This window comes from Rhineura floridana, chromosome 17 (genome assembly GCF_030035675.1).
Source record: "Rhineura floridana isolate rRhiFlo1 chromosome 17, rRhiFlo1.hap2, whole genome shotgun sequence".
NCBI lineage: Eukaryota > Metazoa > Chordata > Lepidosauria > Squamata > Rhineuridae > Rhineura > Rhineura floridana.
Window position 1 is genome coordinate 24,163,051 of NC_084496.1, and position 17,552 is coordinate 24,180,602.

At 45.4% G+C, this 17,552-nt stretch overlaps 1 protein-coding gene across 4 annotated transcripts in view; it reads left to right on the forward strand.

Moving 5' to 3' along the window:
* The window catches only part of CACNA1H (calcium voltage-gated channel subunit alpha1 H), a 206,140-nt gene that overhangs the window by 947 nt on the left and 187,641 nt on the right, over positions 1–17,552 (forward strand). For all 4 annotated transcript variants that reach the window (XM_061599729.1, XM_061599731.1, XM_061599730.1 and 1 more), the window contains exons 2-4: positions 1,752–1,885; positions 7,520–7,617; positions 16,691–16,850. In XM_061599729.1, the coding sequence (XP_061455713.1) occupies positions 1,752–1,885; positions 7,520–7,617; positions 16,691–16,850 (392 nt within the window). The remainder of the gene's footprint in view (positions 1–1,751; positions 1,886–7,519; positions 7,618–16,690; positions 16,851–17,552) is intronic.

Consider the following 17,552-nt stretch of genomic DNA (forward strand, 5'->3'; position numbering starts at 1 on the left):
AATGCCCAATAACCTCCCTCTGGGGAGCGAGTACAGGCCTGGCGCTCATCATCCATTTCTTAACCTGCAAGCTTAATGACGTCCTGGAGCTTATGGGCTGGATTTTAGCCGCTAACTCCAATCCCTCCCGAATCCTGGCAATCATGCAGCTGACATAGACCCCAGGGAAGACCTGGCTGAAGCTTTTCAGCACAGAGCAGAAACACCCCGGCAGCATCAGGGGCAAGTGAGTGTCCTCATTGCTGTGGGCTTCCTCCAGTAGCTAATGTAAGGGCCTTCAGGGGCCGTTCTGCAAAGGAGTTTCTACTTTATACAAACACGTTTATTTATTTTGAAAAACAAACACAAATTTTAGCTGCCGTGCATCCTAAGAAAGCCTTATCTATTTAACCCAGCTGTTCCATTAGACTATTTTTTTGTTTGGAGAATCCCATTAGACTAAACTTTGTTTCTGGCTTCAGGCCCATCATTATGTATCTGGTCCTTGTTATGGATGCTGTGGGATTTAGAGTGTTTAGGAAAATGTACATGTTAAACGATTGTTTTCTGCATGTTAATGGGGTTGCCTGATTATTCGCTAACAAGACTTAAGATTTCAGAATCTACACACACACACACACACTTCTGGATCACACAGAAAGTCCATCTAGGTCAGGTAGGGGGAGCTCTGGCTCATGGGCCAAATTTGGCCCAGCAGGCCTCCGGAGCCATTTGGTCCATGAGGCCATTTTCCTGAAACTGTACCCACCTGCCATATATCTGACATCATATGTGGCATTAGGTGTGTGGAAGGTAGAGACGCTGCTACAGAGAGAAGCACTGGACTCCCTGCACATCAGCCCCACACCGTCCTGCCCCATAGCTGAATCTGCTCTGAATATGACAGAGTCTCCATCTGCTTTACACAGTTAAAGCAATGTCGTACCACTTTAAACAGTCATGGCTTCCCCCAAAGAATCCTGGGAAGTGTAGTTTGTTAAGGATGTTGAAAGTTCTTAGGAGACCCGTATTCATCTCGTGGAGATACAATTCTCAGAGTTCCCTGGGAAGAGGGGTTGACGGTTAAACCATCTGAATTTCTATGAAATTGTCTTTCCTCCCTAGGAACAGGCTCTTCTCCCACACAAAAAGTTGTGCCTCCTCCATTACCACTCAGATCAAATATAGGAATGTTCCACTTTTTTCTTCACCGTATGTAAAAGTGTTTCTTCATTCACACATTTTATTTTACATTTATCTCCCACCTTTCCTCCAAGAAGCTCAAAGTGGCATTCATCGTTCACATCCCCACTCAGCCATGAAGCTCACTATGTGACCTTGGACCAGTCAATATCTTGTAGCATAACCTACCTCGCAGGGTTGTTGTGAGGGTAAAATGGGTGGAGGGGGAGAACAACAGATGCTACCTTGAGCTCCTTGGAGGAAATGTGGGATTTAAATGTAACAAATAATTATTAATCATCATCACTATCTGTCTATCTATCATCACATTTATATCCCACTTTTCCTACAAGGAGCTCAAGGTGACTTACATGGTTCTCCTCCCTCTCCATTCTGTCCTCACAACAACCCTGTGAGGTAGATCAGTCTGAGAGAGACTGAGACTGGCCCAGGGTCACCCAGTGAGCTTCCTGGCTGAGTGAGGATTTGAACCCTGGTTTCCCAGGCCCTAATCCAATACACTCCAGCCACTACACCAAATGACAGGGATACCATATAGGACTAATAGAGACTTTTTTTAAAAAATCCAGGCATTTGATCACTTCATCTTTGCCTTCTTTGCCGTGGAGATGATCATCAAGATGATAGCTCTCGGAATCTTTGGGCAGAAGTGTTACCTAGGAGACACGTGGAACCGCCTGGACTTCTTCATTGTAATTGCCGGGTCAGTAGACAAATTGCTCATCAGTCAGACAAGCGTGTTAAATGAGAAAGCGATGTAAACTTGTGTGTGTGTGATGATTTAAAAGCCCGTCAATCATGTTTGCTTCTCTCAGGGCCAAAGTAGCCATTACTTTGGGTCGCAAGATTCTACCTCCATGGTTGTTTTTGTCTACATACAGCCTGCTGATGGCAGGGACCAGTGTTGTCTACCTGTGCTATACCTTTGGGAAGGGCCATAGCTCAGTGGTAGGACATTTGCCTTGCATGCAGAAGCTCCCAACCCAATCCCCGGCATCTTCAGGTAGGCTTGGGAGAAAAAAACTCCTGTCTGAAACCCTGGAAAGCTGCTGCCAGTCAATGTAGTCAATACTGACTAGATGGACCGATGGCCTGACTTAACATGAGGCAGCGTCCGATGTTCCTGTGTGTCTTCAAAAAGCTCTGTAGATTACACAGTCTTGGGAGCTCACTAGGCCAGGCCCTGCCGTAAGGCTCTCGCTTCAAGCTCCATAGACTCTGGCAAAGGGTGCCAAATATAGGAAAGAATATCGGTATTCCCAAAATATATCCTGTTGTTTATGGTAGACATGGGGAACATCAGGCCTGGGGCTGAATGTGGTCCTCTCATTCTCTCTCTCCGGCCCTTGGGATTCTTCCCAAGCTATACTCCCATTGCAGCTCTGCTTTGCACCTTCCTTGTGTGGTTTTACCTGGCTGAAATGTGTCCTTGAACTGCGAGGAAGCCTCTCTTGCTCGTCTGGATGGAGGATGGGAAGATGCATGTAGGTGTAGAGATCCCTGCCTTCTGTTGGACTCCAGTCCAATTGTCTCACATTATTAAGACTATCCCATCCCTCTGCCGGAAAGGCTACGGGGGAAAGGAACTACAGTTCATATGTGGTGGGAATGCGGCCAAAAAGTTCCCTTTTGGGAACGTGTTTTTCTGGAAGTTCATATTGAATAGGTAGCATGATTAAACCTCAACTAGCCTTGGCTCTTTTGTCTATTGACAATTCACAGAGCCCACACTTAATCTATAAGGACTTCACATTCACACCGGACATTTATTCCACTGTTATTGCTCTTTAAAGAGTCATGGCTTCCTCCAAAGAATCCTGAGAAGTGTCGTTTGTGAAGGGTGGTGAGAGTTGTCAGAAGACCTCCATTCCCCTTCCAGAGCTGTAAGTCCCAGATCAATCTCTGTTTCCCAGAGAACTCTGGGAATTGTAGCTCTGGGGGAGAAAGGAGTCTCCTCTCAGCACCCTTCACAAACTACACTTCCCAGGATTTTTGGGGGAAAGCCAATGCCTCTTTAAAATGCGATAATAATGCAACAAGTGTCTGATGTGAAGGCGGTCTTGGTCTTCATGCAGCTGGCTGTGTAGCAAACTGAATTGCCCTGGCATTGGAAAGTTGTTGCTGGCCCTCTACAGACAGGCTGGTACGATAAAATCTGGGATCTTGCTTTGTCAGAACTTTTGACCCAACATAGGAAGGTGATTAGGGGTCCAGCCAAACATGAAAAGTTTGGTAAGTTATGGTTTCCATTCATGAGTCGTGTTAATGAGAGCAAAGTGTTCCTTCAAACAACCACAATTGCCAGCGACTTTGTGGAATCACAAATCTGAATACTCAAACATCCTATATTTTTGAACTACTGGAATCTGGCAAGGAATCAAGCGGCTCCTACTCCCTTTGGGAATGCCTCTGCCGAAACCCACTTTGGTGGCTTTAAGTTCCGGCATCTATACTTGTACGAAACTGCAGGTTTTCCACACCATGGTTATTTTATCCCATTTTGTTGGTTGGTGTTTGTACATTTTTTTTAAAAAAAAGAAATCTCTGCCTTTCACATGGCCAGAATGTAGGCTACTGTAGAAACGATTTATTTATTAAATTTGTATCCCATCCTTCCTCCCAGCAGGAGCCCAGGGTGGCAAATGTAAAAGTTAGGTCTGTTGCTTGTCCCACTGGTGCCTCTGGTGCTGGCTTCCCCCCACTCCAAAGGTTGACCTTGGACTGAAAAAGGCTTCCCATCTCTGGTTTTAGAAGCCAACGGTTCAAAAATATAGGGCATTTGAGTATTCAGATTAAGGCCACATCCACACTGTACATTTAGAGCAGTATTATACCACTTTAATGGTCATGGATTTTCCCAAAGAATCCTGGAGACTGTAATTTGTTAAGGGTGCTGAGAGGTGTTAGGGGAACCCCTATTCTTTTCAGAGGGTTAAAATTCCCAGAGTGGTTGAGTTCCAGGGAACTGATAATTATAGCACTGCAAGGGGGAAAAGAGTCTCCTAATGACTCTCAGCACCTTTTACAAACTGCAGTTCCCAGAACATTTGGGGAAGAAGCCATGACTGTTGGATGTGGTATGATAGTGCTTTAAATGTAAGGTGCAGGTGTGACCTAAGAACATTTGTGTTTTAAACAGCCACAAAGCATTGGAATCTTTGAAATGAAAAGATTGGCTTGTATCCAATGTTGGTCGTATTTAGTGTAGACCCAACGAAATTAGTAAACATGACTAACATTGGTCTATTAATTTCAATGGATCTACTCTGAGTAGGACTAAGATTAGATACAACCCACTGGGTGTTTTTTTCTTTCAAAGTTCGCTCCTTTCTGCTGCTACCACCACCGCCACCACCCTGTCCTTTAAAACGTCAATCCACCTTTGATAATGGATCTATTTTAGGCCCTAGAGGGATAAGAAGGTGTATGTTGAGTGTTCAGGACCCATTTTTACCCTTGCGGTGTCCTCCTGTCAGTTAATTCAACACATGCTTGTGGTATCAAGCAAAGGCAGTTGGTAACCAGGGCAATTTTGATGCAAACAGAGGTTCAGCTGCAGGGTTGCAAATTGAGTGGAAGGGAGGAGCTGGCTTTTTTCTGTCCCCCACCTCTATGTGAAGTCTGCTGCTGAGTGTCCCCAAGAACAAAACACTGGCAACCTTATGAGATAAATTTTCTTTGACTTTGATCATCAAGCTAAAAGCAGCCAACGTGCGTGTTCAGTCTCCCAAGTCTAGCCTGATATCAAAAGCCGTATCTGTATATTCTTCATCTTTTAAAGCAGGGATTTCCTAACTGTGGTCCATGGAGGTGAACAATAAGAGTTACTGTCCCATTTATGTCCCACCTTTCCTCCATGGAGCTCAAGGTGGTGTACACGGTTCCCTTCCCTCTCCATTTTATCCTCACAACAACCCTGTGAGGTAAGTTAGGCTGAGAGAGTGATTGGCCAGAGATCAACCAGCAAGCTTTCATGGCTCAGTAGAGATTTGAACCCTAGTCTCCCAGGTCCTAGTTGGACGTTCTGACCACTACACCACACTGTATGGCACACTGGCCCTGAAATGCCTCTGTTCCGTTTCTCAAAAATGGACTTGTTTTATCGCACTTTTTAATTGGTGGGTACTTATTTTACTGTGTTGATGGAATGGTTTTATTGTGTATTTTAATGGTGCTGATTTACATATTTATTTACATTTTATTTATTTATTTATATCTGCCCTTCCTCCCAGTAGGAGCCCAGGGCGGTTATTTCAAGTCACCCTCACGGCAAACCCTCTTATCCCTTTCACAACATAGATTTCACTAGAGCAGGGGAGCATTTTCAGCCTGAGGGCCGCATACCTTTCTAGGTAACCTTCCGGGGGCCACATGCCAGTGTCGGGTGGCTCCAGAAGCAAAATCAGGTAGAGCAATTAATGTTAATTTCCTCACACCTCCCTCTCCATCCAGTCAAGCAGGAGGCATGATTAGAGTTCAGGGACATATTCTAGCCAGGTGAAAACACTGAAAGAGGAACAGTGAGGGGTGTGACCTGGGGAGATGGGGGTGTGGCCTGGGGAGAGTCCCAACCGCCTGATAGAAAGGTTTGAAAGATTGCATTTGGCCTGGCACCTGAGGTTCACATCTCCACTAGAGGCTTCTCCTAGCCTGGCCAGATACATTTCCCCGATGGTACATTGTTTTGTTTATGTCAATTCTTTTCTTTTTTTAAAGAAAATATTTTAAAAAATAAATAGCTGTATCCATTCGCAGTGGAAGCTGTAATAAATTGGGACTGCGGCCAGACAGCTCTTCCGAATCCTGCAGTATTTGTGCAATGGCTTTAGACAATAGGTTGTATTATTCCTGGAAAGGCTGCTCAACTCACACACCTGGCTCTTGGCTGCAAGCCTGTTCACTCGAACTGGCAGGTGGAAATTTGTGTTTGCAGTATAAATGTCCTCATCGGGTGGCCCCTGGATCACCCTGAGCTGTTTCTCTCACATTTGGTGGGATGGCAGCTGCAAAACTAGTCCCAGTCGCTTTATTTCAAAAAGCTGGATACAGACAGGGCAGGATTAACCAGGAAATATGTTACACTGTAGCCTGGAAGGCAAGAAGCTCTGAAAAATCTCATAGGACCTATGCTTCCATTCGAGGGAATTTTTTCCTTGCTATATATCCCCACTGCTAGAAAATGGGCATTAATTATGACCGATGAATGTATTTTTGCATGGACCAAACTGTGATTCTGAGAATGTTTGCCTGTGTTCAGTGGGAACATAAGGCATGTCCAGCTGGATCAGACCAAAGGTCCATCTAATCTGGTGCTATGCCAAAAGCTGTTCTCCAGTCTCTTAAAAAAGAAAAGAAATCATCACCTGGGGAAAAAAAGAGAGCCTTCAATTTCTCTGCCTCTTTCATGGGGCACTTTAGAATTTGTGTATGGTTTCGATGGGTGCAGGATTGAGCTTACCTGATTGCTGCAAGGTGACTGAGGGTGATGCATGTGCTGTTCCATTAAACATTTCTTCACACACACACTCCACTGCCTGAGCTTCCTTAACCAAAAAACCTATGGCAGGAGTTACCACACGACGTCTTCTCTCGAACTTCAGTTGAAGTGTGAAAAGCTGGGGAGGCTGGTTGCTGAGTGCCTGAGATCAGTGCAGTCACTGGCTTGGTTTTTATATTGTTTCTATTTACCTTTCAATGAAGTTTCCACATTTCTTTAAAAGTAATAAAAGAATTCACTTAAAAAAAAAAATCTACAGCTCAGGCACGTAGTAGGCAGGCTCTCCACCTTCCCTTCTTTATACAGAAGGCCAGCTGAGGACATCAGAGAGCTTTCAGAAAGTGCAGGCACCTGGGGAGGCTGACAAATGCAGACTTCCAGAGAGAGGACTTGTAGAATGAAAGAAAATAAACTCACAATCACCCCTCGGGCACCTTGGAAGTAAGGCAAACGCATCAAAAACGCTGCACTCTCCCTACAACCAAACGTGCAATCCCCTTTCATAATTTTTGAATGCCCTTTCTTTTCTCATAAATTGATGGAGAACGGTGGAGTGGAGGAGAACTGCACAAGAAAATTTCAGCACCATGCTAATCTGTTCCAGCATCCTGCTTCCCATTGTGGGCAGACAGATGCCCTCAAGCAACCCACTCACACTACATCTAATGGTTGTCTGGCTTTTCAGTCCTCAGAAGTCAATTCTCATTGTGTCTAGTGGAGCCTGCTTCCTAATAAAGAAGCATCCATTTTTCAACCCACCCACCTCAAAATAGATGAGACAGCATGTGGTAACTTCATTCTCACCTTTATGTTTCTCTCTCTCTCTCTGTCTTTCCTCAGCATGATGGAATATTCCTTGGATGGACACAACGTCAGTTTATCTGCCATCCGCACTGTCCGAGTACTCAGGCCTTTACGAGCCATTAACAGGGTGCCAAGTAAGTGCATTGTGCTGTTGTCGTCTGTGCCCACCTCACCTCCCCAAACAGATGAAGAAATTTGCATCAGGATCCAAATCTTCTAGCTGGGTCTTTCTGGGCTTTAACCATATAACATCTTTCATCCCCGAAAGGCCTGTGCAAAAAGGTGCATCTTGACCCGCCATCACAATGTACATAGTGATGAGGCCAGATGCACCTTGGAAGGGAGGGCATTCCACAATGTAGGGGCCACCACAGAGAAGGCTGTATCTTGTACTGACTCCTAGGCACAGAGCTGTAGAATTGCCTGTAGGGCCTGCCGTGCAGATCTCAACACCTGGACAGCTCTATATGGGAGGAGGCATTCCTTCTGATATTCTGGGCCCATAGCATTTTGGGCTTTGTATGTCAATGCAAACACCTTGAATTGGGCTTGGAATAACATGTGCAGGTCTTGGTGTAATATGTGCCCAGACAGTACTGCCCACCAGCACCCTGCATTCTGCATCAGCTGCAGATTCTGAACAGTCTTCAAGGGTAGCCCTACATATAGTGCATTACAGTAGTCATGGGCACAGCACTGGACACTCAACTGTTACCATTGGAACAGACTTCCCCTTGGATATCTACAGCTTTCAACATTCCTGTGTTCCCAAGATGGTTGCTGACTTAAGCTCTGCAGCTGCAGGAAAATGCTCGCAGGAGCATCAGTTGTGAGGATGAACCAAAGAGAGTTAGTATGTTCTCAGGGATTCAAGTGGGCCTTAAGCCCCTTTCATGACTTTATCAGCTGTTTTGCTCCTCAATCCAATTTGGAAGAAAAGCTAACCAGTTGAATTCATTTCCTGGTAGTGACGGCTAGGTGCAGAGTGATCCTTTGCTGATATGCTAATGTATACTGTGAGTTCTTTTATTGCTTTTTGATGAAAATCTTCATCTGCTGAGAGCGAGTGTAATTGCAGAAAAATCATCAGGTATACAGCAGAAATGGCTTTTCCTTCTCTTTCAAAAGGTTCTGACTTATTGGTGCTACTAGTGGTGGTCCTAGTGATAACACCCTTCTGTCATGCTTTGATACCTGAAAGATTGTCTTACCCCTTATATCGACCACTGCGCTCTGCAGGTGAGGGCCTCCTGCAGATACCATCTCATCAGGAGGTCCATTCCATGCAACATAGGAAGCAGACCTTTAGTGTGGCACCTACCCTCTGGAATTCCCTCCCCTTAAATGTTAGACAGGCTGTTATCTTGCCTGCACCTACTGAAGACCTTCCTCTTTCAACAAACCTTTTAAGTAGAGACCTTATCCCAGTCTGTGTCTGTGATGGAATTGCTTTTAAGAATGCTTTTAAAGCTTTTTCTTTTTTTAAAAAAAGATGTTTTTAAGATGTTTTGTTTTAATACATTTTTAAAGATGTTTTGTTTAAATACGTGTTAAAGTCTTTTGTTTTAAGTTGTTTAAGAGTGCTTTTAGTGTTTTTGCTTGCTGTCCTCAGTTCCTTCTGGGAGGAAGGGTGGGATGATGATGATGATGATGATGATAGAATATACAGGGACTGGAATCTACCATCAGTGCATCTAGTCCTCCTGAGGCTTAGAGCCCCTAGAGAAGTTCTAATTACTAAAAGAGGCGAGGTAGATCAGGACCCTGGTCATCTCCCAGTGGCCCCTGCTAGCCAAACAAGGAAGACACGGACATAAGAAGCTGCCTTATACTGAGTCAGTCCATCGGTTCATCTAGCTTAGTATTATTTACACTGATTGGCAGCAGCTCTCCAGGATTTCAGGCACGAGTCTTTTCCAGCTCTACCTGGAGATGCCGGGGATTGGACCAGGGGGCTCCTGCTTGCAGACATTGTCTCAGCAAAGGCTTAGAATCATCTGAACCCTTAAAAAGACCGGCAGGGTGTGGCCATCAAGTGGCTACACCCTCCTGGGAATGCTGTTTGTCATAGTTAAAGGGCACATAGCCTATTCTGCAGCTGAGTGCTCTTGCGTGGTTGTGGAGCAAGAGGGACTGCAAGTGTATCATCTTCTGAGGCCAAAGGGAGAATCACATCCTCTAGGTGGTGTAGAAGAGGGGTGCTGAGGGCTCCCCCTCGAGTGTGGCAACTGGTGCATCATCTGAGTCCTCCTCAAGCCAATGCTGGGACCCCCCAGGCATGGGAAACAACACCCTCCTTACTGTCTCCTGCTGAGTCTGCATCCAAACTCATGTCTGGGCATCATGGAATGCTCTAGGCCAGGGCATGGGGAGTCTGTGACCCGCCAGATCTTGTTGGACTCCAACTCTCATCAGCAGTAGTCAGGGATGCTGGGAGCTGCAGTCCAACAGTATCTGAAGAACCACAGGGCTTGCCATCCCTTCTCTAGGTCCCAAGACTTGATGGATTCCCTGCAGGTAGAAAGCTGACACTACAAGATGGCAGCTTCTAGCAAAAGCAACCTTTCTGCTGCGGTCTCGTGGTAGAGCACCTTAAATTCTGGTGCCAAAAAAGAAGGAAAACACTGAGAATCCCAAACAGGGTTTGGTCCAAGGATAACCACCCTGATCCTTCCACTTGGATCCCCACTATCTCTTTGCCTGCACCTGATTCTATTAGCTCTTGGTGGCTGGCAGCAATAAATTTTCTAGAGAGATTTATTGTTTCAAAAGAAAAATGTCCTTGCAGCCAAGGCATTGTCTTCACTCAAAATTGTTCTTTGAAACAGCTGGGTGAAGAATTCCTACAATTGGTGTATTTGGCAGGGCGCTTAGTTGTTGTTTTTTCAGGGCTGGGAGAGATGTTCTCTCTAGCAGGACTTTTTTTTTCACCCTAACTTCATTTCATGGCTGTGCAAAACCGACTCTTGGATTTTTATTTAAACTGGACTTTAAATGTGCACATGAGGAGAGTGTTTTTTTCAGCCTGAATGCACCTAATTATCTTTTCTCCGTGTGGTCATGGGAAGCTGCCTTCAACTGAGTCAGACCTCTGGCCCATCTAGCTCAATATTGTCTACACAGACTGGCAGAGGCAATCCAGGGTTCCAGGCCAGGCTTTTGGAATTAGGAATGGAGGAATGGGTCAGTTAGGGTTTCTCTTAGTTTCTCATTTTTCCAATCATAAGTTTAGTTCTTTGCATTTCTGCATCTGTTTGCAACTTAAAAAAAAAACTCCTCAGGAAATCCATCAACTTTTTATACAGTTTTGTGTATATTACAATTTTGCCTCATATACGCATTTTTGCAAAGCAGTGTTCCCTGATATCATGCATTTCTTGTATGTTATTTTTGCAAGCCTATGCCTTTTTAGGCATACTTTACCCCAGTTTATGCCTTTTTGTACACGTTCCTTGGCTGGAAAACTGCACTGCAAAATTTCGGAGGCTTGCAAACGTTGAAGGATGGCTGAGTTTCAGTTTTTGTATTGTTCCAGAAAGTATGAATTAGGTTGGTTTGCCAAACTTCAGTGCATGAATCAAATCCCATCCACCGCCCCATCCCTAGATGGACCATTGGCCAAGGAGTCTGATCTGGAACATTTTGGTTTCCAAGTTCTTTGAACTCATGGAAGCATTCATAAGGCAAGTTTTCCTTTCTTGCATCTGAAGCCTCACACCGACAGAATCTGCATCGAAGTCCTTTTAGGTGTAATTGTCAATGATGAGGGAGGAACATTAGGCAAAGAGCAAAGATTGTTCAACAGAAGGAAAAGCACGAGGCTTCGAGAGAGATTACAGTGAAGCCGGAATGGCGTGCTGTATCCAAAATTGGCCCTCTGATGGGCACGGGGGAGAAATTGAAGTGAGGAAAAAGCCCAGGAGAGCTGGGTTCTCAGGGGGATGCCACTTTGTAGAGAAGCCACTTAGCAGGATAAAACAGCCCCTGCAAAGTCTGCATTGCCAACAGCAGGATCCATCAGACGCATTGATTGGCACCGCAGGATAATAATACCCCCCTCCAAAAAAGCTCACTTTCTATCAAGTGCTGTGGTCACCAAAATTCCACTGCTTTCTTTGCCTGAGTTTAGCTAAGTCTTGGGGAAGGAATCTCATGCTCTCAGATGTTTCACAAACAGTAGTGTAATGGCAAATTCAGGTCCCTTCATGTTAGTCATAGCCACACCCTCTCTGCCCTTTTTTGCTGCGGGGTTGAGAAAGAGATCCTTCTTAATGCCTTCTCCCACGACAACAGACATCCCTAGGAGCCAATCAGCATGAAAGGGAAGAGTGTTAGCTATTGAAAAGAGTCTTCTCAATGGCTGACTCACCTCCTTTCACTCTGATTGGCTCCAATCAGCAGGAAAGGATAAGGAAGCATGTTAGAAGGCCCTTCTCAGGGGCTAACACACTCTGCTTTCCTGCTGATTGGCTTGTAGGATCCTGGAGACATAGGGAGCCTGCTGGGACCCTGATCTCCAATAGGTAAGGAGTCAAAGACCCCCCGAGACCCCGGACAGCTACACCCCTGTTCACAAACAAATCTAAGGGCAGGTGTATAACAGCCGCCTTCTCATACAGACTGAGGATCATGAACTTCATATTGTCTATTATGGAAAGCCCTTCAATGCCTGCACATTTGGGGTTATATTCAACTAAGTCCTGTTCAGAGCAGGCCCAATTGAAACTAATGAAGCTAAGTTAATCATGTCTGTGGATCTGCTCTGAGTAGGAATAGCATTGAATACCATCCTTTTTATTTATAAGTCATGAAAGAGCAGGGGTAGGGAACCCCAGGCCCAGGGGCCAAATGCAGCCCCCGGCCTTTGAGATTTTGCTCAGGCCACACCCCTTCCCCAGGCCATGGCCCTCATCTGCTCTGCACCCTCCATGAATGCTTTTGCCTGGCTGGAATTATTTTTTTCTTTATTATCACATTTATATTCCACCTTTTCTCCAAGGAGCATTCCATTTGATCCTCCCAACAACCTTATGAGGTAGGTTAGGCTGAGAGACAGGGACCGACCCAAGGTGCCCCAGTGCACTTCATGGCTGAGTGGGGATTCGAACCTTGGTCTCTCAGGTCCAGGTTGCCATTTTAAGATGACATTCTGATCTGTGAAATGCCTCTTGCTTCCAGCCAGGCAAAAACATTGAAAGAGAGAGCAGAGCAGGGCTGCTGAGGTATATGACCTGGGGAGGATGGTAATGGCTGGGGGGAGAATCCTGAGGGCCAGACAGAGAGGCCAGGAGGGCCACATTTAGTCCCCACTCCTGGTTTCAGAGGTACTTGTGCAGGAGCTACCTGATTATCTAAGAGATTTTTAAATTATTATTTCAGCAACAAAGACCTGAAAGTGGGCTTAGAACCGCTGTGTTTTAAAAACAAACAAAACCAGTGCCGTGCATCCTCTTTGATGTGGGGCTTAGTTCCACTGCTGGGAACAGCAGGTCATTCCGGTGCCAAACGGCAGCTCCACGGCAACTGGGGTTGTGGGCCGTGAGGGTATAATGAATCCCAGATAGCATCAGCCATCCAGGTAATCCCTTCTGATCCCCCAATTCACAGGCAAAGCCTTAACACTCGCATGCTCTCTCATGGCTTGTTCACATATAAATTACGTCACCCTGCTCTGACTCCCCCAGGAGAGCCTGTATCCCCCCCCCACATCTCACCATGGACTGACCTGAATCCTTAACAAAGGGTGCCGATTGTATCACCCAAAGGGTGGCAGGGTGAAAGATGCCACCGAATGAGTTTCGTTCTAGTCTCGGGGCAGCCAACATGGTGCCCTCCAGATGTTGCTGGACTACAACTCCTGTCATCTCTGGACGTTGGCCTTGTTGGCTGGGGTGGATGGGAGTTGTAGTTCAACAGCATCTGGAGGGCCACAGGCTAGCTGCCCCGGTGCGCTACTGAGCTAGATATATGATTCTTGAATGGATTCTTTGTTTACCTCAGGGATGGGGAGCCCTGCAGGCCTCCAGCTATTGTTGGACTACAATTTGCATCATCCCTCACCACTGGTCATGCTGGCTAGTGCTGATGGGAGTAGCTGTCCAACGATATCCCGAGGGCACCAAGTTGGCTGCCCCTGTTCATCAAACAAAGGGATTGCCTTCCATATTCCAGAGGTAGCTCAATGCTCCCTTCCAAAGCTTGTGGTGTGCTTGAGAGCCAGTTGCCATGGGCCCCGTGGAGGGTGCTGGAGTGATGATGAAGAAGAAGAGGATGAAAATACAGAGTGGGACCCAGGAGACGGTCCTAAAAACTTTCATCCAGGAAGTGCTGAAGCAGTAGACTTCAGTACTTTTGACAAGAACAGCTCCTCCCTTTAACTCCAGTTACAACAAATGTAATTCCAGCTGATCAGGAGCAGGTCCCTTCTGCTCCCCTCCAACCCCCTCTCCTCTCAAGGCACTGCTGCCATGCACACCTCCTCTAGGGAGGGAGGATCTTGATGAAGTGCCACAGCCCCCATCGCCTCAGACACACAGACAACAGAGACATCAGGCTCAGCTGGCCCCACTTCCCCTACTTGCTCACATGTGCGTGCACTCCCATTCTGTAACACTTTCCTCACACAGGTAGAAAGAGCCCGCCCAAACCTACTTAAAGGTTGTGCAGAGCTGCAGAATCTTGTGTAACCTGTAAGCTAATCCACCAAGTGCGCAAAACTGGAGTTCTTCATTAAATGTACTGGAGAAAGATACACCAGCGGGTCTGAGTCTGGTTTGAATGGGTTGGGCCAGGACACTAATGGTGGCCTAGGATCCCTGGCATCGCCCGGGCAATTGGGCCAATGTGAGGGTGGTTGGATAAAAGTGTTGGCAAGCATCAGATGATGCATGTTTGCCAGGGTCTTCATTAGCAACCTTATAGGGTCTGGGCATCCCAACAATAGGGTTAAAGGAGAACTTCGATTGAGTTCTCATTCCAAGCCGAATCTATCAAACTAGTGCCTTTCAAAACCGATGAGAACCGAAAGACAGCCATCCTTCCAAATGTGCCCTCATCCAAATTTATAACGCAGCTCTTCAAGCAAACACTTGTTTACAAAAATACGTATTAGCGGAAAGTGTGCAAAAATGATTCTTAGTGAAAATAACATGCAGCATGCATTATATGAGAAATGGCTTGCAAAAATGTGTACATTAGTCAAAAGGGCATATTTGTTAGGAGGAATTTGCACTAAAATGTGGAAGAATTTTCATGAAGATTAAAAAAAAATCGCAGATTGCTGTAGAAATGTGGAGAATTTAAGACTGGAACAATGAGAAACTGACTGATCCTTCCAACCCTACCCAACCATTCCTTTCCCTAGTCCCATTGTTAACATCGATATTTCCACAGGGCTGGCATTTCATTGGGGATGCAGGAGAAATTTGATTTTGTTTGTGTTTTAATGAGAAATAACTTCGTTCTCAAACCAATATATGAACCAAAACACAACTATTCTTTCAAATTTGCCTTTCTACAAAGTTTGCGCTATCCCAACCAAACGACTTGTACATAAATGGATATATCAAAGAAAAGTGTGCACAGATATGCCTGTATTCATGAAGATAACATACAAAAATGCATTATGTTCAGGGAAATTTCTTGCAGAAATGTACATCATGGTCAAGACTGCATCCAAAAATGTCTTTAATAGAAGAAATCCACACTAACATGCAGATAAACATTCACGAGGATTTTTTTTTTAATAGTCAGATTGCTACAGAAATGTGGAAAACTGAATTTAAGATGGGAAGAGTGAGGAACTGAAAGAAACCAAAATTGACAGATTCCGCTATCCCTGTTTCACAGACTCTTATGCTTGAAAGGAACCCATTTTATCTCAGGATCATTATGATAAAAGGTCTAAAAAGTCATCCAGTCTGATGCAATCCATTCCTTGCTTCCCTGGAGCATCAGATTCTCTCCCCTTTCTTCTCCTGCGGATGGGTCTGAACAGCAGAACTGCCGTCATCTGAGAGATGCTCTGTCAGATCAGTCATCACAGCAGGACCAATGCTCCCCTTCTCTCAATTCAAGCTGTACTGCATCTCTGTTCTATGGTTGAATCAGGACCAACCTAGACAAGGCGCCATTCAAACAATTAATAGTTATGCAAGTGGTTTTTTAATAACTTAAGAAGAGCCCTGCTGGGTGAGGCCAAAGGCCCATCTAGTGCAGCAGCCATTCCTCACAGTGGCCAACCAAGTGCCTGGGCAAAGCCTGAAAGTGGGACCTGAGCTTCACAGCACTCTTCCCTCTTGCGATTCCCAGCAACTTGTATTCAGAGGCATACTACCTCCAACGCTGGAGGCCGAATATAGCCATCATGGCTAGTAGCCAGACGTAGGGGTTGCCAATGTTTTGACTGACCCCTGCACCTGCGCCTTCAGCATGCTCTGCAGACATCAGCAGGTGACAATATTGATCTCGGCCCCACAAAATGTTTTCTACACATCAAGCCACTGTTGAAGACAGGAGTTGATCAGACTATTTTTCCTGGTCAGTTGGCAGCCCTGTGGGGCAGTCCTAGGCGATATCCAGGCCCATGTGCCCCCTTGGTTCTCTCCAAGAGAGTCTCAAACTTCCTCGGGCTATTCCATTTGCTATACCTATGTCAAGGGTTGGCCACCTCTGTTTCATTTACTTACTACTTTTATATCCCACCTGTCCTTCAAGTCAGGATACATGGTTCCTTCCCCATTAGGCTTCACAATGACCCTGCAAGGTAGATTAGATTGTGAGATAGTGACTGGCCAGAGATTACCCACTGAGCTTTATGGCTTTCAAACTTGGTCTGCCCAATCCTGGTCCAACATTCTAACCACTACACCAACCTTCACCAACCTGGTGCCCTCGAGTTGTTTTGGACTATGGCTTCCATCAGCCCCAGCCAACACTCCTGTTTTCCTTCCATCAAAATGCACTGAAACTAATTATGTAATTACTTCCATTAGTTTTGGCCATCACAGACTGAGCAGAATGACGTAGGTTTTAACAGAAGCCGAACTGCAGCAGAACAGAAACGATGCTGATTGCGACGAACTCAGGATGGAAATTGCTGCCTCCCTAGCCTGCACCAAACTGATCCTGGATGAATCTGTTAAATCTTTTTGGCAACCCCCTTAGCACCCTTTCTTCATCTCCTTTTTTCTCTTTCTCTGTCCACAGGTATGCGTATACTCGTCACTCTGCTGTTAGATACTCTGCCTATGTTAGGCAATGTCCTTCTCTTATGCTTCTTTGTCTTTTTCATCTTTGGGATTGTCGGTGTGCAGCTCTGGGCTGGGCTGCTAAGGAACAGATGTTTCCTAGATACCAATTTTCAAATGTAAGTATTCAGAAGTCCATTGGTTGTTTTGTCTTGCCTGTCTCCATGCACAGGGACACTTACGCACCATCCCTGTGCCGCTGTAATAGTTGCTTGTTAAACTTGAGAGGCGCTTGTTATACAGAAAGAATTCCAAGTGACTTGCAACATATCAAAAAAGCATAACTAACAATACAGGATAATTCAGGATGTGGGAGAAATTCGACTCAGTTTGCATTTAAAGGTGACCTTACCAAATTTACACTTTCGAAACAATTCATGAACTGAAACCCAGCCATCATTCAAAATTTCCACTTCTCAGAATTTTTCATTGCAGTTCTCCAGCCACGTATTGCATATAAATTCATGAAAATGAAATGGACTGCCTTCAAGTCGATCCCGACTTATGGCGACCCTATGAATAGGGTTTTCATGGTAAGCGGTAATCAGATGGGGTTTCCCATTGCCTTCCTCTGAGGCTGAGAAGCAGTGACTGGCCCAAAGTCACCCAGTGAGCTTCATGGCTGTGTGGGGATTTGAATCCTGGTCTCCCAGGTCGTAGTCCAACACTCTAACCACTATGCCACACTGCATAGATTAGTGAAAATAACATACAAAAATGTTTTCTATTGGGGGAAATTGCTTCGCAAAAATGTGCATACGAGAAAGAAATTGCAAACAATAATGTACATATTATGAGAAATCTGCACTAAAATGCTGATG